At 29.8% G+C, this 26536-nt stretch overlaps 3 protein-coding genes across 19 annotated transcripts in view; 2 read left to right on the forward strand and 1 right to left on the reverse strand.

The window, feature by feature from the left end:
- The window catches only part of LOC108692861 (cytochrome P450 4c3-like), a 20567-nt gene extending 6548 nt beyond the window's left edge, over positions 1–14019 (forward strand). For all 3 annotated transcript variants that reach the window (XM_018201384.1, XM_018201387.1, XM_018201385.1), the window contains exons 3-9: positions 4111–4308; positions 6974–7156; positions 11129–11207; positions 11331–11457; positions 11955–12185; positions 12447–12612; positions 13538–14019. In XM_018201384.1, coding sequence (XP_018056873.1) covers positions 4111–4308; positions 6974–7156; positions 11129–11207; positions 11331–11457; positions 11955–12185; positions 12447–12612; positions 13538–13872 — 1319 coding nt within the window. In that variant the 3' untranslated portion in view covers positions 13873–14019. The remainder of the gene's footprint in view (positions 1–4110; positions 4309–6973; positions 7157–11128; positions 11208–11330; positions 11458–11954; positions 12186–12446; positions 12613–13537) is intronic.
- A 3274-nt stretch (positions 14020–17293) lies between these two features.
- Positions 17294–19440, forward strand: LOC108692926 (UDP-xylose and UDP-N-acetylglucosamine transporter). Its single transcript, XM_018201504.1, has 5 exons — positions 17294–17634; positions 17905–18121; positions 18496–18807; positions 18885–19036; positions 19158–19440. The coding sequence occupies exons 1-5, from the start codon at positions 17558–17560 to the stop codon at positions 19390–19392; spliced, it is 993 nt and encodes a 330-aa protein (XP_018056993.1). The 5' UTR covers positions 17294–17557; the 3' UTR covers positions 19393–19440.
- A 592-nt stretch (positions 19441–20032) lies between these two features.
- The window catches only part of LOC108692854 (AMP deaminase 2), a 34082-nt gene continuing 27578 nt past the window's right edge, over positions 20033–26536 (reverse strand). For 10 of the 15 annotated variants that reach the window (XM_018201360.1, XM_018201361.1, XM_018201371.1 and 7 more), the window contains exons 4-14: positions 25400–25553; positions 24342–24528; positions 23844–23942; positions 23309–23658; positions 22889–23086; positions 22512–22807; positions 22317–22443; positions 22051–22214; positions 21667–21961; positions 21404–21514; positions 20033–21229 (exon numbers count right to left, since the gene is read on the reverse strand). In XM_018201360.1, coding sequence (XP_018056849.1) covers positions 21059–21229; positions 21404–21514; positions 21667–21961; positions 22051–22214; positions 22317–22443; positions 22512–22807; positions 22889–23086; positions 23309–23658; positions 23844–23942; positions 24342–24528; positions 25400–25553 — 2152 coding nt within the window. In that variant the 3' untranslated portion in view covers positions 20033–21058. The remainder of the gene's footprint in view (positions 21230–21403; positions 21515–21666; positions 21962–22050; positions 22215–22316; positions 22444–22511; positions 22808–22888; positions 23087–23308; positions 23659–23843; positions 23943–24341; positions 24529–25399; positions 25554–26536) is intronic. The other 5 variants (XM_018201362.1, XM_018201373.1, XM_018201368.1 and 2 more) reach the window with 2 other exon arrangements.

Consider the following 26536-nt stretch of genomic DNA (forward strand, 5'->3'; position numbering starts at 1 on the left):
TGTAGATTAATTCGGTTCAACTTACTCTTTATCTTTTCCTAATTCATAGACTTAGAAAAAAAATGAAGTTAGTTGTGAACCAAGATTAAAATTAAACTATATTGATAAAAACGGCAAAACAATTAAATTGATTACTGCAATGTAAGACGAAATAAAACTTTCACGTAAAGACATGCGCGCATGATGAAAAACGAAGAAAAGAGAGAAATGTGCTTGGTGAGCTATCTCGGTCCACCAATGATAGCCGCCTGGCATAAAGAAATGAAGGCGAAGAAGAAAGAGGAGAAGAAGAAAAAGCAGGTCGAGGTCGCTCAAGCAGTTTGAATAACGGCGCGTAATTGCATACGATTTTGTATGGTGTTACGTATCCTTCTCGTTTTGCGAGAAAAGGAGAGAGGATAAAAAGAGAAAGCATCGGCAGTAGGGTTTCGCTTAAAAAGAAAAGAAACGGAAGAGATAAAACGCCCGGCGCGAGATTCAGACTATTCGGCCTGTCGGGGATAAATAATTTCGTGCCAGACTTCGGCCAGACGTCCTCGTCTGCGAGAGGAGGAGAATAGAATCTGAACGCCTCTCTCTCTCTCTCTCTCTCTCTCTCTTTCATTTCGTGTGCCGCTATGATAAATAAATCGCAATAATCAAAGCATTACAAGCATTATTGACTCAAAAGACACAAGCGCGAATAACGTGCGGTAGCAACATTTCACGCGGAGATGTATCCTGTTAAAAAAACTATCATCGAATGAATCATTATTTTTTCATCACGCAAAACAAGATTATATAGCACATATGTTAATTAACTTATTTGCTTTAACATAAGTATCTACGAGATTTCTTTCGAAGTTTTTTTTTCTGATTTTATTTTTTGCTCATCGCTTCCAGGAAGCAATAAATTGAAATTAAAATTCTTGAATAACAGCTGAAAAAATTAACCAGGCAACTTTATCAAATAACAACGAAAAAAAATAATTACTTCCGAATGTTAAACTTGTTGATTTAAATTTCAATTATTTCATTTATCTTGATTTAAATTTCAACGTGTGCAGTTCTTATTATGAAAATGCATGTGGAACATACAACAATAATTATAATAATAATTAGATGGAGCAACTTTAAAGAAAAAGATAAGAAAACTCTTAAATGCATTAGTAAACGAAACTCATTTAAAGTATAAATTATAAATTGACATTCATTTTTCGTTCAAAAAATCTTATGTGTAATGTGATTATTTATTTAGCACATGTGGAATATGTACAATGTATCTCGCATATTATATTATATACTTATTCTTTGTTCAATTTCGCGACGTATCTTTACGATGACAATGGGAAGGGAATGATGAGCTGGGGCGGAGGGGGGAGGGGGAAGAGGAAGCTAAAATAGGTCATCGAAGAGTCTTCCACTCCTGAAGGACGCTTGGCGTCTCGCACGTCAAGGTCTTCGATAGCATCTTCCGCTCTTTCCCAGAGCAATGTTTTTCTCTCTCTTTATCTGTCTTTTTCTCTAACTTCTTCTTCCTTTCTCTACTTCTGTCTCTTTTGTTTTTTTGCACTCGTCGTCCACGTGCGGTACACACTGTCCATTTTCAATCGGTCAACGTCCGGTCAGCCTGTCGGCCGTCAACTCGTTGCACGTGGAGTGCGATTTCTCTCTTCCTCCATCGTCCCGTTCTTGATTCTCTATCTGTCCTCTTTTTTTTCTGTTCTCTTTTTCCCTCTCTTTCGCTGCGATCAAAGTATCACTACAAATGCTTTGAAGCATTTGGTTGATCAATTAGAAAAAAGAATTTTACAAATTGATCAATCAAAAATTGCTTCAAAGCATTTGTAGCATCCCCTTTGCGTTGACCATATCCTTTGTCTGCTTCTATCTCTTTCTTTATTAGTTTTTTTATTTTTATTTATAAAAAGATATTTTATTTATAAAATACTACTTTATTTACTACGGAGTAATAAAAAAGTTTTGTGTTTATCAACTCATTAGTAACGCATATTAAAAATGAACTCTGGAATGATATGTTTTATTTACAAATTTATTTCAGCTTTCATATAATATAAGATTTAAGACGCTTCGAGAATGCATGACATCAATGACAATTGCATCTTTCTACAATTCTCCTAGAAAACTAATAGAACGGTCTTCAGTTTATCAACCGAAGAAAATCTTATAATGCAGTCTTTTTAGTATTTAATGAGATGTAATTAAAACACTCCAAAGTTTGTTTTTTAATTATACGTACTATCCTGCAGATAGCGATAAGCTGAAGCTAGTATATTATTTCGAGTTCAACATTTTCTTTTTGTGCAGTCACATATGCTGTATTTATCAAATATCCTGTTCTAGATTTATTTTGTTGTTTATTTTTTATCAGAATTGTTCTAAATTGATATTTCTTTCTCTCTTTATTTTTTTTTTCTCTTATCCAGTTTTTTCTCTTCTCATATCGCAATATATTCTTGCATTATAATCATATTAGTTTCCTTTTTCGTTTTTTCGTCTTCGTTCTTAATACTTCTTATTCTCGCAAAAGTCGCGATTTATATCAATAAGAGCAAATCTAGAGTTGCGATAATGGCGCGATGATTGGTCAGACATGAAGTCGTAAAAGGTCTATTTCTGCACGACATCGCAGGTCGGTGACCGCAAGAATGATTGAAGATGATCCTCGTGGAAATCGTCATAAATGCAATAACAAGCGACATGTGCATTCGATGAGTATTAAATACTTACTCTGATAAAGAAGAATTTTGAAATTTATCTATGAAAAGTTTTCTCCACAAGCGTGTCCTCTTGAAAATATATTATGTTGTAAAATATATTAATGTGTTAAAAAAAGATAATTTTTCGATGTAAAAAAATGAAGTCGTTTTTAATCATTTTAATCTTCTTGATATTTTGTCTATTTTTTTTTTATTCCTTACTGTGATACCAATTTTATTCAGAAATCACGCAAGCCAGTTTAAAAATAAAATTATTTATTATATTGTACACACATATATATACATATATAAATATATAATATATATATTATATTATTAATTTAGAATAATAATAATTATTAATTAATTTTATAATATTTTTACGCAATAATCGGTGTAGAGAAAATCTCAATGAATCAATTCTAAAGTTGTATAAGAATATTATTGAGCATGAAGAGTCATCCTCATGATCTTTAAAGTACATCGGCGAATTACATAAAGACTCTGTTACGATGCTAACACAAAGCTGTCCGAACATGACGAGTAGAATTTTGTAGGGCAGTATTATAACAGATTAATCTCGTCAGTTTGACATGATTCCGTCAAAAATTAAATCGCATAAATCGACGGATCTCTTGTAATAAGTTAAGAAAGTGAGAAATAACTTTTGATTGATTGTATAACAACAAATAATATATATATTACATTATTAACCAATACACTATTGGTATATACATATATCAATGTGCATTGGCTATATACATACGTTAATTTAATTGTATATGAAAGCAATTTGTCTTAACTCTTATTATAGAAATTTTAAATTAACTGACTGCGAACAATAGACAAGGACAAAAAAGTAAATAAAAATAAAAGTAAATAAAAATAAATAAAAATATTAATAGATTTTTGTCCGCAATTTTTTATTTTGATCTTCGAGAACATTAATGTGCATTGATAAAAATAAAATTTGGAAAAGATAATAATTATTGAAATTATAATGACTAAATATTGCTATTTTCAACCTTCAACTAAAGTTGAGCTCGGCTTTGAGCTTTTTATATATACGTAAATCGCCAAAATACTGTCATTTTGTGTAATTGTCAATTATGTGACAGCATTTATTGGATATAAATAGAGAAAATCTATAAGTATAAAAAAATCTTATTATTTGAATTTTTGGTTTCCGCTTTTAGCAATTATTCAAAACTGCTTTGAATATATAATATGTATATAAAACTGAACTCAATTTAGTTATTGAGATAAATTCAATCTGTCGCAACTCGTCACGTAAAGGAACACGATCTCGTGCTATGACGCTGCGCTTGCTTAGCGCTAAGACACTACTGTGTCTCCAGATTAGGATAATTTTACGTATTTGTCTATTATTTGTTGGATTTGTCTATTTCAGGATTCTTTCAGAAGTTAATAAAATGGGCTAACAAGTTTGGTGATATTTATCTGGTCTGGGTTGGCATGCGGCCTTTCATCTTTCTTTATCGAGTAGAATCAGTGCAACCTCTACTCAGCAGCAGCGTACATATTGATAAAAGTCTAGAGTACCAATACTTGAAGCCTTGGTTAGGTACGGGACTGGTAACCAGTTCTGGTAAGTGAATCACAAATTAAAGTCGCGTCTCTGGCGAAAATGTAAAATTGAAGCGTAAGTCGAAGAGAGTAACACAAGTAAATGAAGCTTATAGAAGACAAAAATTTCAATAATAAAATATAAAAAAAGCGTAAACACCGAAGTCTCAATTTTGATCCCTTTGAAAAATCGTTTATTTTGTTACATTTTTTTTTACATTTTTGTTACTTTTCTCTTACACTTGATTTATGTTCCGATTTTTATTTTCATCAAAGATTACGCAGCAAAAATTAATTATTGCCATCGAAAAAAGTGATTTAATACTTGAAGATTTAAGATCGAAAGAATATTACATTTGTATATTTTATTTACTTTACCTTTAAATAAAAAATGTGGAAATACAATTTTTTTTAGAAATCATTGGCATGTGCTCAATGTCCAATGAACACACGTGTAGTATTTGGAGAACTGTGTCTCTCGTAACTGATAATAAATTTTATCTATAAGCACAATACCGCAACAATGTTGTAATATTGAATCGAATTTCTGTCCGATTTAAGTTTAGATAAACTTTATTAGCGCCATTATTATTAACTAATTAGCGTCGGCCTCTTGATTTCTGTGATAAAAGAATTTCAAAATCAAATAATATGATATCGTAAGACAGTTTTCATACTTCAGATGATAGTAAATTAAAATAAATACACATATATGTTATGCAATATTGGACTAGTTTCTTTTTTATCTTCATGGAAAACCAATTGGTTTTCTTTGTATCTAACAGATACAGTTTAATTTTTTGCTTTTTTATAAATCTACTTTTATAAATCTCCTGAATAGTCATCACAGCCGTATTAAATCGTCACATCAGAAGTAAGAAATGAAGAAATGAGAAAAATGTTAATTTTATTACGTGCCATTTATAAATAAAGGCAATTTGGAAAATTGCCTTTAAAATAAAATGAAATGATGAGATCGCTTTAAAACAATTGTAAAAATGGACAAAACTATCCTCTGATAGTTAGTAAATAATGTAAAAGTGATAAAAGGTACGTGAAGTACTTTTACTCATGCGTAATCTATTTTTACTTACTTGCCTTTTATCACTTTTTATGATTATTTAAAAATCGGCTTAAATCGGTTCGTATCGCGACTCTTATTAGAGAGTTTCTTAAAAGATCGAACTGTGTCATCTGTGTCTCTTCTGAGAAAGCTCCCAGAGCAATGATTGTCATAGCACAATTGCAATTGCGTTAGGCCGACAGTCGTCTCGTTCAATTCTTACATTATCTTGTTTTTTTTTTTTTTTTACAAACTCTATTACAATCTACCCGTGTTTCAACCTTGGCCTCCGCTATCTAAGTTATTACACTTTTCAATGTAGGAGCATTGACAACAATAAAATACAACAAGAAATATAAAAATCATTTGCTTGCAAAATCAATTAAATTTGATTTAATGATATTACGTTGCCTCGAGAATAAAATAATTATAAAAGAGATGATATTGGCAAATTAATCTAATCATTCAGACTGTCTGATCTTATCATACAATTTCACAAAAATAGAATAAAGAAAATATTTCTGATCGTTATCTTACCTTAAGTAAGATAACGATTAGTAATATTTCCTTTATTCTATTTTTGTGAAATTGTATAAAATTAATCTAATCATTCAGACTGTCTGACCTTGTCATACAATTTCACAAAAATAGAATAAAGTATTTTTGTGAAATTGTGATTAGATTAATTTGCGAATATCATCTCTTTTATAATTATTTTATTCTCAGGAATATTTCCTTTATTCTATTTTTATTATTTACACGCAAAAAGTTATCAATTACGCGAGTATGTAACAGAAATTATACGTAAAAAACTTCGGACTTTGAGCAATAACTAAAATAATTATACATCATTTCAAATTTCCGCAGAACAGATGTATTATTTGATTAGTATACTGTACGGCATTAATTTCAATATTATCTCAGGATTAAAACGTTCATTCTTTTTGAATGGATGTTATTTTTAGTAGCAAAGGAGGTCATGATACATCGCGAATGTGATAAAGTAATATTTCGAGATACCTCCCGAACTTCTGTTTATCGCATTTGTATTTATTATGATATTAACACTGTTAACATGACCGTTGATTTAATATAAATAACATTTTTCATCTTGATTTTTGCACTTTATAGCACCAACGTGTCAATTTCTCATTTTTTTTAAATTTTGGATATCAATACAAAATATGGTTTGAACTACATTAAACCAATGTTATTTCTTTAATTCTTGCGTATTTTCCAAACAGCGAACGATCTAAAATTTTAGATTATTTAGAGAAAAGAGAATCGTAATTTTTACGCGGATTTTTCTTATAGTAAAGGAACTCAGGACACTGGTGAGACACTTTTTCTTTTTCGATTTATATATCTTCAATAAAGAATATATGTATAATTGCAAAAGTATATGTACTTGCATTTGTTGAATACTTGTATGATTAGTTATTTTGACATTCGATAATTTCGATTATCTTTTTTATAGAGAAAAACATAAAAAATCGGGAGCAAAAAATCTACATTTATTTCACGATGCTCCTAGAGACACTGTGAGAATTCTTCATTTTCAATACTAGCGCGGATACAATAAATAAATTTACAGCCGCAATAAAAATTGTGATCTTTTTTTCAGGTGAGAAATGGCACGTTCGCAGGAAGCTGCTGACGCCCACCTTCCATAGCGGCCTCCTGGAGACGTATTTAAAAACTATAAAAGAAGAGACGAATGTTCTAATTTCCTGCCTTGAAAAAGAAGTAGACAAATGGTTTAACATTGTTCCGTTTGCGAAACGCGTCGCTCTTGATATTATATGTGGTGAGTTCAATAGACGCGGATTTCATTAAGTTTATAGATATAGAAATGTAGCAACTCCACAGAAGATATTTTCCTTTTATAGTATCTATTCTTTATCAAAGAGATGGCTTCGTTAAATGTAATTTAATAACGATGGTGATATCATGGACATATTCAGGATTTTTTTCGGAGAATTTTTTTATCAATTTTGTTATCATATAAACAGTAATTTTTTGCATTAATATTTATTTTTTTTTTTTGAATATTTCAAAGCTTAGAGTGTCTCCTTCTCATTTCTGATTTTAAAAGAAAAATATTAGGTTTTCTAATTATGACTTCTATTTTTTTTCTTAAAGAAAGTATAAACTAATACAATTATTATAAATATGTAGTTGTGGAATACTCATTAATATCTCAGCTCATATTCAATTTTTCGGTTTAAAAACAATTGTAATAATTTTTTATACATATACTAGTCAAAGATTTGCCTAACGGAAATTCCAGAAGTTACATAATCGTAATATAAAAAAAAATTTTATATAATAATAAAATTTACATATAACACATATAATACTAAAAAATAAAAAATTATATTGTTTATAAGAATAAAAAATTGTTTATTAAGAATAAAAAAATTTGAAAGAGGTTGAATCCTCTAACCCCTCTTCTATGATAGATTGCGCCATATATTAACCATCTCTAGCATGATAATCCTATCCTATAAATAATTTTGGAACTAATTATATAAAAATAATATGGAAAAATAATATGGAAAAAATTATATAAAAATGTTAACCGATTTATTAGGAATACAATTATTTTATTACGAAACAATTATTTTCTAATAAGTCATGACGTTTTCGGCATTATTAGAACTTTATTAAAATATTCGATTATGATATAATTGTGTTAAAAGAAACTGTTTGTGTACTCATTTTTCAATATAACATCAATTAAACAGAACACATAAAAAATTCTATTGAAAATATGTATCAGGATACATTAAATTTAAATTCCAATATCGTTAATTATACGAACTTCTTTCGTTATCTTTGAGAATTTGCAATGTTGGGATTCGCGCGATTCACGAGCGATGCTAAATTGAGATCTCTTCTTTCAGTCCATCCCGACAACAACGACGCTTCTGTCCGTATTACTAAGATAACATAGTGACTACCATTTTCTCCGGCACTTTTGATTTATTATCTTTTTAATCTTTTTCGTCATAATCGAGCACATCAAGCTGAAACGAATTGCCTCATTAGTTATTAACAATAATCCAGCAATTAAATTTTTGAAGGTTCAAGGAGATTTCTGTGAGATCTTGAAAGGACATATTTATCCTCCTTCGAATAATTGATAGAAACGAGATTTGTTTTTATTCGGCACAAATTCATCTGGGGCATTCTTATTGCGTGAATGATGTTTGAAAAACAATGATATAATTGAGAAAAAAATATGTGATATAAATATTAATGCGAACGAAGGAGTTCGATACAAACGATGCGCTAAATGATGGCCTTCAGCTGCTCCGATTAAAATACTCGAACACTACAATTTATTCATTCATTTGTTAGTAGATAATTGCAGACACACATCTTTTGCGTCTCTTTCATGCTATTAATATCATCACTAACACTTCATATGTTCATAATTGTCTTATAATAACAAACGAACATTACATTATCAATATTACGTTATCAGCAAAACTTTCAAAACAGGAAGAATGATTTGCTGAAGTATTCTAAAAATTTAGCTAGATACAAATCTGAAAATCTTCTATATTTTTTCTTTCTATATCTAACTAAATTTTTAAATACTTCAACAAAACTGTTTTTTCCATGTTATTATACTGTAAAGATTCGTGCAGTAACTTCGTCATATCCAATTTATCTTTTTTCGGTGAATTAAATAATTTCTCCTTGACATCAAAATGATCCATTTGCTTCAACTTCGACAAACCATTCGACCACAGATTCTCAGATTGCATAATCGATGTATCTGTGTCTTATGTCTCGATAACTTGAAATATTAATTAAATCGATCCTTTCGCGGTTGCGATAATTCAATTATCCTGCGTAGCTGCGGTTTGCAATAAATTTTTCACATAATAATATTTTATAATTTGTTAGTGAGGTTAATAAACTTTAACAATCGTTCGTATTTCACACGAAATGTATTTATTTTCCAACCTGAATTTTTAATTTTATAAATTTTTTTTGCAGAATCTTTAACAAATTATTTTTGCAAAGATTTATTAAATTCAAATAGAAATTATAATAGTGATAATCTAAATATTTTAAATCACTAACTTATTGCTTTAAGCGCGCTTGGTGAGACGGAATTAATAGGAAATATTTCAGTGTTGGAATCATGAATCACTTTGGATACGCAAGCTCGATTATATGAGACATCGATAGTGTTTTACTTTTCAAAATCTTTTCAGAAATCTCAGGCTTTGTTGCATGAGAAGTTAAACCAGTCATTTTATTCGCTCTGTTATCTTGTACAGCAACGCGGATATTTTTATCTAAATAAATTTAATCATTTTACGACATATATCTAATATAAATTATTGGTCAATTAAACTTTATAATATTCCTTACAGAAATCTAATTTTATCAATTTAATATTAGCCAATCTATTATTGAAAGGTAGTAATTAATTATTTATTTGGAATACTAAAAATACCGAAGAAATTCTTCAATGCTTAAAATAAATATTTAAGTACTGTCTTGTTGATATTGGTCAGTAGACTTAATATTAGATTACTATTGGTAGTAGATTTTTTTGTAAGAAATGTATTGATGAATATTATGAAAATTCCTGTGAGAAAAGGGATAAGCGATCGATTATTCCTCGTTCGATCGTTTCGATCGTTTACTCATTGATCGCAAATGTATCGACCATGGTAGTTTCTTCCACCATGATATCGATGATGATCGATAGAGCGTTATTAAAATATATATATTATAGAATAAATACATTTCATATGTGTGTTATCTACATTACACCGTTCACGATGTGAATAACATCAATTATCATGTCAATGACATATATTATTAACTGTCATTAATGTTTATGTGATATATTGCATATTATTATTTTGAACACGATCGCAAATGATGAATTTTAGTATCATTAAAACATTGATGTTATAATACCTGAAGTTTGTCCTTGTGTAATTATTTCAGAGTCAGGATTAGATGTTTCAATGCAGAGGCAAAAGAAAAAATGCATCTCTTAGTAACAAAAAATTGTTTTGTGCGGCATGTAAAATAATAATAAAATAAGTGACATATATTAATATTAATTTAATAAGAACATATATATAATCACATACACATATGTACTTTACATATAAATTACGCGCGTGTATATTATAAACGAACAAAACAACTACCAAATTATATATTACAGTAAACTCAAAAGTGTATAGCATATATATAAATAATATTATACACATATATAAATAATATTAATTCTTCTAAAAATTCTTAGAAAATCGATTTCTTCATTTAAAATTACACTTTTTATGCTTTGATAATCGCAAAATTGACAATTATTTTATGAAAATTTTTATTATCCTTACATATACATTTTATTTTCTTATGCACAGCGAGCTCTCAACAGCGAACGCGCCTGTTAGCAGCAAATAAATTAAAATATATAAATATTCATTTTTGCCATTTTTGCCATCAACTATCATTTTATGCATATTTTTGCACTCTTTAAAATTTTTTATATGAACTGACTTCCTCATCGTTATATCTTAATTCCGGCTTTGAATTATTTATCCATATATTATGTACATTGATTAAATAAATGGAATTAATGCAAAATTTATCAGTATTTATTGTATATATTGTATATTAGAATATTCCATACAGATTACAAAAATTTTTTTATTTAAATTTAATTTTAATAATTTAATTAATAATAATAACTAATTATTTTTAACAGTTTAATTTAATTTTATCAATTTTATTGCAGATACTGCGATGGGTTACAAACTTAACTCGCAAAAGAACTTGACAAAGTTGAAAGTTGACTACGTCGAGGCTGTAGATAAGTAAGTTAATGATTTTTTTTTTATGTTTTTGTATTCAGGTTTTCTTATGCAATTTTATACAATATACACATTTTGAATCTTATTTTTAAAAAATATAATAAAATATTTATTTCTAACTTTTAGGGTTGCATCTATTGTGCAAATGCGTTTCACAAATGTATGGTTATCATTTGATTCAATTTTCAAGTTAACTAAGTCAGGCAAAGAGCACGATCATTCAATTCAAATTATACAGGAATTTGTCAGCAAGGTAATGATCATTCTAAACACAGATAGTTAAAATCTTCTAAGCCAGGCTATCTTCAATAGCTGTCCCAGTTTTTTGAGAGATTTCGAATAACATTATTGCAAAAAATAACAGAGATTAACTATTTCATTACTATCTATTTTGTGTTAAATTAATCACTAAAATTTCAGGTCAGTTTTCGTTTCAAATTTAGACTCACATGTTCGTGAATGGAAAAATAGAGAAATATCTCTTTTCTTCAGTGCAGTTGCTCTCATTTTATTATACTCATATATTATATAAAGAAAATCATTATATTTTAACTTCCTTCTAATAAATTCAATAATAAATTCAATTTTGGACTTTTTCAAACATATGTTTGAAAGTTAGATCAGAATAATAAGAAAACTTACTTATAATACTTCTCCACTCTCATATTCCACTCCACTCTCATATTCCACTTGCAATATTTAGTCATTGCAAATAATACGCGATAATATTTAGAACAATCTAATCTTCAGGTAATTGTAAAAAGAAAAGCCGAATGGAAAAGCGATGCCAACTTCAACAATTCAAAGAAAAAGAGACAGGCCCTACTAGATTTATTATTACAAATATCACAAAATGGCACTATCCTTTCGGATGAAGACATTTATGAAGAAGTAAATACTTTTATGTACGCTGGACATGATACGCTGGCCACCAGCATATCATGGACACTTTACGCGCTAGGACGAAACCCCGAATACCAGGTATGATTCCTTTCTGTATTGTATTATCACTGCTATGCTTAATTCTAATACACGATGAAATCTAATAAATAATATTATTTTGTTTTATATATATATCATTTTTAACAACCTTAAAGAACTTGTATTTTTACATTTCGTCTGCATTAGATGTATTTCTTAAATTATAAAATTAATTAAGAAGATACAGAAGATCTAATTGAAAGTGTCATCTTTTTCTATATTTTTTAACATTAATTTAATGTAGTGCTTTCTTGTTTTTAGCAAAAAATTTTAGAGGAATACAATGATATGATGATGGACACGGATGAAATTACATTGGAGAATATACACAAATTAACATGGTTGGAAGCTTGCATCAAGGAACAATGGAGATTATACCCTGTGACTCCACTTATAGCAAGACAAATTTACAAACCAATTGAAATAAGTAAGTAATCTAATACCTAATCTCTCTCTATTCGTGTTCGAGCGTGAACTTCTCTCATATGCCTGTGGTGCGCACGCTAGTTATACACAGTTCATATGGGATCTACACAGTTTAAACATCGATTTCGAACAATGATGTCTGTTAGAGAAGTTCTTTTCGCAAAGATACTCTCGATGGTTTGTCATTGTCTCCCGAGAGGGGATACGAGTATAATGAAAATATTTTTTTGTTTTGATACCGCCGGATTTCTAACATTGCAGACTAGTGCGCTGTCCACTTTGCCGCTTCCAAAGTACTCTCTATACGAGAATCCTAATTAAATACAAATCTGGAAATTTTAGACTATCAAAATAATTATATCGGATTAGGAAAAAAGGTCGGTACCCCTGAATAACTTGGAAAATATAAATTTTATAGAAAAATATTTCAGATGAAAAAGTTGCAGAATGTAAATTGGTCCAAATATTTTTAAAATTATTTTTTAAATATAATAACACATATTAATGCATGATTGTCGAAGTGTTGGACTGTTTGAAAATAAATATAAATAATACTTGTCAATGCCGCTATTATTTGTCGAATAGATTGCATAAAAAATTACGTGGAAAATTGTATGTACAACGTATGTAAAGAACGATCTTACTGAGATATTTAAAAAAATTAGACAGATACAGATTTGAAAATTTCCAAAATATTTTAAATATCAATTACACCATTTTATATTAATCAATATTAATCAATATCAAAATTATTACAATTATTGATCATCACATTGATCAATATTAATAGAGTGTTGTACCAAGCATTTTATCAAGTAATTGTTAGAAAACTTTAAAATGCGATAAATAGTTATTGTCCAATCAACAATTGTATAATGCACACAAAAAATTTTTATTTACACGAAATGTCTTTTACCTGTTTTTAGTGAGCAATCAAATTCCACCAGGCTCAACAGTTCTCATCAACTCTTATTTATTACACCGTGACGATCGTTTCTTCCCAGAGCCGCACATTTATCGTCCGGAACGATTCTTGCCCGATGGTCCTAAATTACCTCCTTACGCTTTCATACCCTTTAGCGCTGGCTCGCGCAACTGCATCGGCTGGAAATTTGCCACATTAGTGGTTAAAATAGCCATCTTATCTGTGCTGAAAGCTTTCCATGTGGAAGCTCTCGATAAAGAGGATGAATTGCGTTTTATATCGGAATTGGTGTTAGTCAACGCAAACGGACTTCGTCTTAAACTTACACCGCGTTAAAACATTGCGAATATTCTTCTCTTCTTTTCTCTCCGTACTACGGAAAAAAATCAATGCTGAAAAGAGTTCCTTAGTGCTTAATTAAATTTCTCTTTTCTGTAATCAAACAAATGTTTCGAAGCATTTGTAGCGCCAAGTAGACACTGCCGCACACTAAATTTTTTGACAGATAAGTTTGAAATATATAAAGTAACTATAAAAGTAATTATTAAATTAGTTACTAGTTACTAAAAGATATAACTAAGTTAAGTTATAATTACAGATGAAAAAAAAGTAACGAAATTAAGTTATAATAACTAAAAAAGATTCTTGTCTTCCCAGACAAGACTTTAATTAAAAAATAATTAAAGTTACAAATTTTGTTTTTTTCTTAGATTTATCATTATTGCCTGACTGTAGATATGCTGGGACGCTCATCGACCGTTTTTATTGATTCAAAGAACGATTTGCACGAGCGTAGTATTGAATGCCACTTCTGTTTATGGAAACTAGTGATGATGTATTATACTTTGTTGGATCAATATAAAAACTTCCTACGCCCAAATGATTTTTTTTTCAGGGATAAGAAATAACTAACGAAGTTACAGTTACTTTTTTTCAGTTACTGTAACTTAACTTCGTTACTTTTTTCTATCTGTAATTATAATTTAACTTAGTTATATCTTTTAAGTAACTAGTAACTATTTAATAATTTAATAATTATTTTTATAGTTACTTTATATATAATATTTCAAATTTATTTGTCAATGCAGTACGGTAATGTTCATTTGGCGCTATAAATGCTTCGAAACATTTGATTACAATCAGAAGAAAGAAATTTAATTAATGTAAAAAAAAACTAATGTTAAAAAAATTTTTTTAAACTGATGTTAAAAATTAATTTTTGTTAATTTTAATAATAATTAATGATAATTTTTATTGATATTTAAGATTATTGCTAGAATTTATTTGCGACTTTCTAGAAACATTTGCACTTTCTAAGTATGTAGTGCAATAATTTATATTATTTTCATCATAACTTAATTATAATATATTTAAATATAAAAATAATATATAAATTATTGTCACTACATACTTAGAAAGTATGAATTTTTCTAGAAAATTGCAAATAAATTCTGACAATAATCCTAAGAGTTTTTAATTAAAGCGTGTAAGATTTAACGTATGATGTAAAGTAAGGATATTTAGATGTAACATGTAATAATAGTTTTGTTTATATATTAACATTGAAAAGGTCCTAATGTAAGAACGATACGTTGTTAAATATTATATTTTACAAAATATTAGCAATTAAGATGTATTTGTATTTAGATAAATTTTAAGAATATTTTACCTATCATTGACTGTATATGTGAGCTATTTCACAATTATATTCATGTTTATTGTTTCATATTTATATTTCTTATTTTTTTGAATAAAAGTATATAACATATAAACATGTAAGTTTTTTTCTTTAATTGACTTAGGCTGCGTTATGCAGCCTAAGTGATTCTATGTATCATTCTTTTGTTTAAGTGAACAATAAGAACAAAACGATATACGGAGACAGTCGGGTAACGATTTTTGAACGCAACCCTAATGATACCGATGTTACATTTACTTTTGACATTCTGCTGAAAATTCGAATAAAAAAAACCTTGAAAATAACTTAAAAATAAAAATTATTTTTTTCAGTAATTGTAACTGTAACGAATTACTTTTCAAAATCAATAACTTGTAACGGTAATTAATTACTTTTACAAAGTTTTAACTTTCCATCCCTATTTTTTTTACATCGAATATATTAAAAATAAAATTAATTTGAGCGACGGTTTCTGTTAATATTTTTTGTCATATAAGGAATATATTATACTATTCCTTATGTGATAAAAAATACTAATAGGAGCGTTGCTCAAAATATTGTAAGAGCTCAATCAATGATCTTGAATAACACAGCCACAATCACAAAAATAAACATAATTAATAATGACCTTAATAATAATACATAACAATTTTTCCTTCGAATCTAAATTTCTTAAAAGTTTTAACATTTGACATATAGTATTGCTGTACTTCTATTAACAAAATCAATAAAACATTTATCAACCTCTATATATATATGTATAATATTCAAGAACAAATAATCTATCTAAGATCAATCTTGTTATATAATAACATATCAAATTTTCTTTAATTGCAAAGTCAGTAATTTTCTTTAGTGTCCTTATGTGATAAGCATAGAGTGAATGATATCAGTCAATTGTGTTTGTAATAATTTAAATTTAATATCTGTAATATAAGCTTAGACAAAGTATAAATTATTAACATTATCATTCTATGCAGAACAACTTAAACAATTTGAACAAATATTAGTCTTGACTTACAATTATTTATATAATATTTATAATTTTAGCATAAATCACATAACAATTTGTTTTTTGTTCATTTTTTGCTCATTGTAATTTATCTCAAATATAACTACTCAAATATAACTTTCCTAAAATTTTTTTCCTAAAATAACTTTCCTAAAATTTTAGAAGAAAATTTTTTAGACAAAAATTATATTTCAAAAAAAATTAATTTTTCAAGGTCATAAATATACCGCTATTAATATCAATATCGCTATTTTTACAGAATATATGATAATTTTATAAAATATTATTCCTTTAATTAATAATTCTGCATATAAAATATACACAAATATAAAAGATTTTATATACACAAATATAAAAATGATTAAATTAAAATATGAGTCACACATGTATGAGATATTAATTGTACAATATTCTTTTTAGAAAAACTTTTTAGAAAAACTATGCTATATAAGGTGTTCCAAAATTCACAATTTAAAATATTACAAGAGAGCTTTCAAAAAATTAAATAAAAAAGTTATTTGTAAATTTTTATTTTAAGCACCAGTTTATGAAATAATAGCTTTAATTACGGACTACGTTTAAGCGCTGAAGTGCGCTTATATTAATACATACACGATCGTTATATTTATAATGACAGATGACCGTTTAAAATGTTTAAACGTTAATTAATTTATATAATCGACTTTATTTCAATTCTAAAATATAATATAAAATATAACTATATTTGTTAATTCAAATCTCTCTCTCTAAAAAAATTAAAAAATCCAGAATGCAATAAGAAAAAATCCATATATATATATATAATTTTTTAGAGAGATGTGAATTAATATAATTTCTCATCGTTGCTGACGTAATTCAACAAGATTGCAAAAAAAAAAACGTATTTTCAATAAAAAGAGACTTACGAGAATATCACTTGAATGAAAAAACATATATTGAATAAGCAACGATTGTTGAAAGATATACCAAATCCTGGTTGCAATACGCATGCTCCATCGAGCGCTCCAAAAACTAACGCAATTTAACATATTAAGGCACAGCTGGTATTGTGACGTTCATGACATTCGATGTATATATATATATATATAACTGTATACATATGCACGTGGTATCGCGCGCATAATCCGACTGCGCGATACATTGCATTATTACATCGCTGATAATTCGCGATCGACCGCCAACGCTGGCCGCAGTGGTTAGTGTGCCGATGAATTGCGTGACGCTCATTGGAGAATTCAACACGCGATTCATAACCTTCATAGGTTAGACCGCGAGATCGATCAACGAGGAAGGAAGTCAAGAAAGGAAAAAATAGATTTAGAGCGAATACGATGCGGGCGGCTGTCGCGGTGCTCTGCGTCTTCCTCGGTTGTTGCACCAACGTCGTGTTTCTGGAACTGCTTGTCAAGTGAGTACACCAATGATTCTAACCGGCCAAGTGTTGCATAACCGCGCACTGTATGTTATCTAGTAAAATTTTTACGATAACTTATCGCTTCTTTCACTTAATATCTGTAATTCGGTACAACTTAAAAAAAAGCACTTACCGCCTATAATACTTTAGCCGGAGATAGTACTGTTACGTAAAGTGAATGTCATGACAAAACAAATGAGAATTGAAAGATTTTCTTACATCATGCGTTGAATGACAAGTTTTTTTTTATCACTCTGATTTCAGAGATGATCCTGGCAGTGGGAATCTCATTACATTTTCACAATTCCTTTTTATATCCATCGAGGGATTCCTATTCACATCCAAGTGCGGCACTGTCAAACCAAACATAGGCATAAAGGATTACTTTATTCTGGTCACAATGTTTTTTGTCGCCAATGTATGCAATAATTATGCATTTGACTTTAATATTCCTATGCCGCTACACATGATATTTAGAGCTGTAAGTAAATTCATTCTCATATATATATAGATAGCATAGACCTCCAAGAGACATCATAGGCTGATATTACAGTCGGTTTTTATATTTAAAATTGTCTAGATGTCATAATCACATATTTAAAACGTTACTTAAGGCAATTTTAAAATAAGAATAGATTATAAATATCAACTTTAAAAATATCTCTATATTTTCTGAATGTTCAAAAGACATTCTCAGTCTCTTGAAGAAATTATGCTGTGTGTATTCTAATTAGCAACCTAGACAACATGTATGTCTAAAAGATATCTTAAAGACGTTATAAAAATGTGTATTATGGACATGTTGTCTGAGAGATACAATAGCCTGTATTGTAAGTGTATATTGTATTATTTCAGGGTTCTCTTATAGCTAACATGATTATGGGGATTATTATTTTAAATAAGAAATATACATTTAGCAAGTACCTGTCAGTATTTATGATCACCACAGGAATAGCGCTCTGCACAATTGTTAGTGGCAAGGAAATCAAATCCTTGCAGCAGAAAAATGTGCAAGTAGCTACGACACCGTGGGATGACTTTTTCTGGTGGGCTTTAGGCATATTATTACTTACGATCGCTTTATTCGTTTCTGCTAGAATGGGTATTTATCAAGAAGAACTACATAGTCGGTATGGTAAAAACGCGCGGGAAGCTTTGTATTATACAGTAAGTCTTATTTCTTCCTGCGTTAAATATTAATCAACGTCAAGATAATTGACGATATAATGGAAATTTTTTTACAGCACTTGTTACCCTTGCCGTTCTTCCTAACGCTAGCGCCTAATATTTACGATCATTGGAACTTCGCACTCGCATCTGAACCATTAAGGTTGCCTGTGATCGGTGTATATATGCCATCGTTAATCGTATATTTAATTGGAAATGTTCTAACGCAGTATCCTTTTTTAAATACAGCTATATTATATTACATACATGCGTATATATCAACGCATAATATCAACATATCTGACGAATATATCACATACTCAAAGTATTCGCCTTAATTGTACTTTCAGATACATGTGCATCAGCTCTGTATTCGTATTAACCACGGAATGCAGCTCTCTCACAGTTACTCTGGTAATAACGCTGCGAAAATTTCTGTCATTATTATTCTCTATAGTTTATTTCAAGAATCCATTTACTATATATCATTGGATTGGTACGCTGCTAGTCTTCGTAGGCACAATTATTTTTACGGAAGTAATACCAAAGATTATACAAAGCTTACCCAAGAAAAAAGTGGAATAATTCATTAATTTTAAGAATAAGGCAAATAATCTCCTATTGACTACGAATTATTCGAGGTATTTATAGTAGTCGCGTTATTTCAATATGTATAAAATAAAAAAAATTTTTTTGATAAATGTGGTGATAGTTTTGAATAGATAGCGAAAATGCTCCATATTATTGTATATAAATTTACAGATATGTTTTTTGTAAAATGATAGCAGATTTTCAAAATGTAATGTCTACCTCAATATTTTTCATAATTCAATTAATGAATAAAAAGAAAATGCATTCTTTCTCTTTTGATAAAAAAATATATGTATTGGATGGATCAGTTTATTAATGCTCTATAAATTGGACTATTGTTGGTGTGATCAAAAACTTCGTAATTTTGTGTTTTAACGATGCAAGTATATATTTCCATTTTATAGTATATATATATATATATATATATTTTTTTTTACAATAAATATATATCTTTCTATCTAGTAACAATTTAATTTAAATTCGATATTCGACAGGGCACAGTGTTCAAGTGTTATAGATGATCGTATATATCGCTTAATTTAAATCCTTTAGGCTCGTTGTTCAGAGAGTTTTCTCGGAAAATGGTAGATGCAAAAAAAGATAAAAAGAATCACGAAGTTAAAATAACGAGAAATATATTTATATCGTTGCATCATACCTTGGCACGCATGTAAAGCTCGTAAAATATCTTAGTTACATCTAATCAAATAATTTCCTATTTACACTCTCTATTTGTAGAAAGAAGGATATACAATGGCACGAGTTAACTATCCGCATACGAGCCAGTTATCTGAATGCTCGCCGAAACAAACGTTATTTACGATTAAGATATAAATGTACAAAAATGTAAGAAAATAAAACTAAAATCCAAGAAAGATATATCGCTATCACCGTACACGGCCGAGATGTGAAAAACGGATTTATTTTATCACGAGCTTAACGTCAAGGTGAATAAACGTAATATTCGTTTCTAGCCTAGTTTGTTACAATACGTATACTGATACGAATTCTGCAATGAATTAGAAGAAATATCTTCTAATAGTTATTATTAAATTGGTCAACGTATATGTATAATTTCTGATTGATTTACTCTTGCGATTGAAGTCTTTAAAAAAGGTGCAAGATGAAAGATGAACGATACATACATAAAGTTCATAATTTGTTTAAGCAACAAATACGGATTTCCATAATAAATTATGGATTCAATTTAGAAACTGATTCCATAATTTAATGATTCCATAGAAATGTAATGGTCTCATGAAATCGTATTTGGCCATTCACCTATCTATAGTCAAGGTAGAATTATACATACTTTTGTCACGCGATATCGATTTTAAGCACATTCTCACGTTGAAAAATCTGTGATACATATTTTAGATAATTTGGTATTGTACTTCATCTAATATATAATTTGATCGATGTTGTTCAGCCTCGATTTATATTCTTGATGTGTGAAGAGAAAAAGAGTAATTATATAAGAAAAAAAAATAATTTCCTTACGAATTCTCGTAATGTTTCAAAACATATTTTGTAGTTAGCATAAAAGAGTCAGAATCACAAGAATAAATCATATGAATAATCATAATTCGTCAATCTTTGAATATCATTTCACCTCAATCGATCTCCATCGGATTGATAAAATCCAAATAATCGATTATTATTAAAATGGAAGTGACTCAGGTTTTTCCACGACCTTGAAGATATTGGACAGTTCGTCAACTAAGGTTTCATATCGATAGGCCACTCGTATGTCTGGTACGTTGGTTCGAGTAATATCGTTACCAGCGACTCCCTCTTTTGTATAGTTAGGTCCCAACCAGTACTGCTTACTCTGCAAAATAAAACAATTAAATCACATGAAATTTCACGTCTACGCGTTAAGCAAGTATATGAAATTGAGAAATGTGCCATCACTATAATAATATAAGAGAATTTAAAGAAATCCGAAACCTCTTAGTTACTCTTTATATACACGAAAGATTGGAGAGCAGATATAATTACTCACCTTATGTGGAAAACCACTCATAAGAACGGAATTGCGTGCTAGCTCGCACATGTCACACGAACTGAGTTTCCACACTTGCGCAGCAATACTATATTCTTCCATCAGAGGTTCCTATAATGAATACATCATACATTAACTATACGAGATATATTAAATAAACAGCAATAATTATTTATGTATGTATAGTAACGAATTTTATAAATTACAAAAAAATCTCTCTACTCTATGCATTATTAGATTGTCTACAATAATTTCTCCTTTACCTTAGTAAAGTGAAACTGGAGAGGATCATCTGTAGACAAGCTTATACATAATCCTCTAGCAAGGTATTCTGGAAGTGGATTACGATGATAATTAAGAAAAAGCGAATTGTTACTGAGCGGCGACATCGCGATGCCGATTTGCGCTAGGTAATATAAATATTGAAGCACAGGAACTTTTCTGAGCAGTAAACCATGCGAAATGTTCTCCGCCATCATATAGCCACATACAAGATGTTGAATGGGTCCTGCTTCACCGCAATGAGGTCTCAAGACAAATGTATTGAAGCCTTGTTCTCTATAAAAGAATTCAGAATTATATTCATCCAAAATATATAAATAGAGAATTGCTCGAAATGAAATAAAAAAATTTGATAATCAACGTACGCTCTAAAGTGATTAAGAACCGTCATATTCGCGTAAGTGTAATATTGGTAATATCCGTATGGCGGATTTTCTATATCGTCCCACTCTGCAGGTGGACAAACATCCTTATCGAAAAGAGGATTTTCTGGCTTACTTTCATCATCTACAGAATCGAAGCCTATTACCTATAACGATTACATAGCATGTAAAACATTTAGAAAAGTATAATAAAAGCGAATAATTAGAAATAATTAGAAATTAGAAATAAAAATAACATGAAAACATACGTATTGGAGAAATTTATGCAGCTCCGGATGAGAATTGGGATCGTTGGTTACTTCGAAAAGTGGCAGGAAGATATTGTTGATAATCTCTTGGAAGTTCGTCATAAGCTTATTCAGCTTAAAGATATCACTATAGCATAAAATGCAATGAGAAATCTATCAAGTCTAAGTGCCGCGCATATCATACGATAGACTTACTATAATCTAGGAATCTGTATAAGCCAGCGCACATTATCTGAATAGACGTCGCTCTGAATTGCCCACTTAGCTAGTTTATCCCATTCTTCTGGACTCTTGCCATAGATCGAAAGACGCAGTTCTGCATTCTGATACTTGGACTCCTCAAGATCGCTTGCGACCTCCTTGATTATCCGCGCAAAATATGTGCCATTCAGATAGTTGTCGGTTTTGAGGAAAACCTCACGCAAGCGGCTCTCGCCGATAGGATTGTACTTCGCGTTGAACTTGTCAAATCTGTGAAACGTATTTCTGTCCTGCGAAGAAAAAAGAATAAAATGCAATACTTTTTAGAAACTTCCTCGATGTCTCTTGTAAATCTTCAGAAAAATACTTACTGCATGCACGTCCAACATATCGACGCTTAGATCGTAGGTAGTCAAATTCATGGATTGAAAGACTTCGCGGAGCGTCATAGTTTCATCGTTTTTGGAACAAGTAACCACTTCATCAGCATGATTCTTCAACGTTTTTTTAATAAATCTAAGCAGATGCTTTTGATTCATACACGAAGCCGCATGTATGTGAGTATCGACCTGAAAAATAAATCATATAATAGCGCAACTCAATTATATGCGGTGCTGAGATATAAGTAGAAAAACTCAACTTGAAATAACTATATAAAAAAAATATAAAATCTTTTTTAATTTCCTACTTTGAAATTGCATTATCCTGTTTCTAACTTTACAATAAATATTGATCTTACAAATTACAATCTTGATGTACTTTATATGAATTCGAATTGTTTGTGTACAAACTTTTCTAATATTGTAGAAATCCCTATGCGGCACGGCCTTTTGACTCGCCAGTTCCCTGAGCTCGTTTAGCAGCACATGCAGCTGATACTTAGAGGATAGGTAACTTAGTCTTCGGTAACAGAAAGATTTCAAAGGTCCGTCGGCGATCATAGCGCAGAGGAGGTTCATGTCCTGGACGAAGGCCGCCAGATCCGGATACGAATACGGGAGCGGTTTGCCATTGGCCAGGTCCTCATCATTGGCGAACAGGTTGAACACGCCATTGACTGGCACGATCTTGTAATTCTTCGCCGGTGGAAATTCACATTCCCAAGGATCGCCGCGAGAAGCAGGCGCATGTACCGGGTGATCTGTTAATAATTAATCGTCTGTATTAGAGAAGTATCGTCAACTGTTTGTTGCCGCAGCGCTGTTTGATTTATTCCGAGATAAAACTATCTCGCGCATAGTAAAGAGATTCTTAAGAAGTAACAAGTACATCATCATTAAAAACAGCGTGCAACAGGAAATTCAAGGTAAGGATATTAATAGGTACTAGGAAGACCTGTCCAAGAGACGTCTTTGATCAGCGCGTCGATGTCCGCGTCGGATTGACTGCCCCCGATTTCTTTCGTAATATCCAGCAGCTCTTTCCCTTAAGAAATATGTAATAAAACTGATATCGTATATTCTTTATTAACTCATATTAAAAATGTGTAGTGCTTGGCACGCTAAACTAAAGCTGTGCTTTGTATGAAGCTCCGCACGAGGAGCCGCGTGATTAGATATACATCGCTGCGACGAAAAAAAAAGAAAAAAAATTACACAATACATGTATGGTAGCTTGACGTCGTTATTGCCATCGGCGCTTGAAGCATTAAACGTTAATGTTAATTGCACTGAAATATTTTGTGAGATTACAGTTACGTTTCTTTGGTAGACAACGGCACGATCAGGAAAGGATATCCAATGGGAATATGGTTAAGGTAGATATGGAATTGGATTTTCATTATGACTTCGGTACTGGAGCCACTTCTCAATTAACGGTAGATACCTTCGATGGCCTTGCGATCGTCGTGATGTACTTCATCGTCCACAGTGAGTGGTCTTTTATCGATACTACGCAAGAATCTAGAAGTAATAGTAGGGAAGCTCTGCTTAGAGTTGTTCATGTATTTTTCGCGTATCGCCAATGCTTGTACCAGCATCTTGGAGGCCCTTTGAAGATCTTCCAGAGGTACCTATGTATAAGTTTTATATAGATAATAAAATTGGATAAAAAATGAACTAAGAAAATAATTTTTCGAATTGACAATATTTTAATAATTTTCCTGATTATAAAATATTCATTAATCATTATGACATATAAAAATCTCTATTATATAATAAAATAATGTAAAAAAATATATATATAATTTGACTTAAAATTTAAAATATTTTGGATAAAAGATTATAAGATAATATATTTCATGTCATCGAGATTAAAGACATTCTTTATAGATTAATGTAGATACAGGATAAAGGAAGAAAAGGGGAGTCACATCTAGGTGACCAAGGGTTTCACGCACAAATCCGCACTCTCAAGGTTTCCATTTCACACAAAATCTCTAAGGAATACTTATCATATTGTGCATAACAGCTGCGAAACCATAAAATTACATCTCTACTAGGTCGTTACTTCTATTTTGTCAATTATTTGATAATAATATTTTATAATTATTTCTGAGAAAATATTTTTTAGAGATAAATTTTTTTTATATTTTTATCATTAGTAAATTTAATTACATAATTTTTATTTAATTATTATACATTTGGCAAATTAATATAATTATAATAAGGATTATGATAAGGATACATTAAATGATGTTAAATGCTAATTAAATAATTTTTGAATTATCTCCTCACACATACACACACACACACACACACACACACAACACACATACACACACACACGCACGCACGTACGCGCACACACACACACACACACACACACACACACACACACACAAATGATAATAAATACGATTGTCGTTCGAAAAAAGTTATGAAAATTATAAAGTGTTTATTTAAAAAATATAAATCAGCTCAAGTCAACAGTCTGAAACTCACTCCAGAAGTATCCTCGCCGGATATGGAGACTCGTTGAAAATGAGGCACAAAATCATTTTCTTCGATCTTGAAACTATGATCAATGTCATCAGGCACTCCTGGATGAAGAGATGGTTCATAATGACTGCGACGTTCCTCAAGATCTTTTGCAGCTCTGTTAAATAAGAAAAGAAACCATTCTTCGAGAAAATTCATTTCATGTTTCATAAAATAAAATTTCGCAATATATCTGGTATATATTTTCAAAATAATTCGTAATTATTCTGCAAAATATCGCATATTAAAAATATCTCTGACAAGAAATATTAAAATCGTTTGCAAAAGCAAATGTTTTATTTAAATTTATGATGAAGATTTTTACTAAAAATTTGTTCCAAAATTTTTTAATACACAATATTAAATGACTCAGTAATTAAAACCGATATTTAGTCAATTTTATTAGTATAAAAAAAATTAAACGAGTAATAAAATACAATATCTATTTATAATTCAAAAGTTCAATATTCTACCTCATTCTCGTTTCACTTTAGATTAGGACAAAGAATTTTTTTCATACCATTATGCATATATTAACTGCTGCTCTGTGCAAAACAATATTTAAAATTATCTTTTACAATGCCGATATGTTGTGGAGGAAAATTCATAATGGAGTTAATCTACAGTTGCAATAAAGACAAATGAAATACTTTTGTGGTCGAGTTTCCAATCACAAAAGAAGAAGGTTAAATTCAAAGTGATAAATACTTTATGGACCTTTGACCTGAGGCTATCAATAAGTACCCAGACGATAATCTTTTTTTATATGTATGCATGCGAGCAAATGAAAAACTGTGAGATAACCATTTTAATTATTGCGTCGTGCATAAAATGTTCCATTAATGCCTATTTGTATTATATCCCCATTTATTTCCTTAAGTCTATAATTCCATATATAATACTAGCAGGATAAGAGTGTTGCATATTAAAAATAATATCTCTGACACACAAAAAAAAGATAAAATCGTGTCACAAAATGAAATATTAGTTTCGTGATAATTTTAAATATTCTTTAAATCAAACACAAAAATAAAAAAATAATAAAAATTAATATAATAATTATATAAAATATATTAGTTAAATATTACTAATATTGCAACA

This window comes from Atta colombica, unplaced genomic scaffold (assembly GCF_001594045.1).
Source record: "Atta colombica isolate Treedump-2 unplaced genomic scaffold, Acol1.0 scaffold83, whole genome shotgun sequence".
Classification (NCBI taxonomy): domain Eukaryota; kingdom Metazoa; phylum Arthropoda; class Insecta; order Hymenoptera; family Formicidae; genus Atta; species Atta colombica.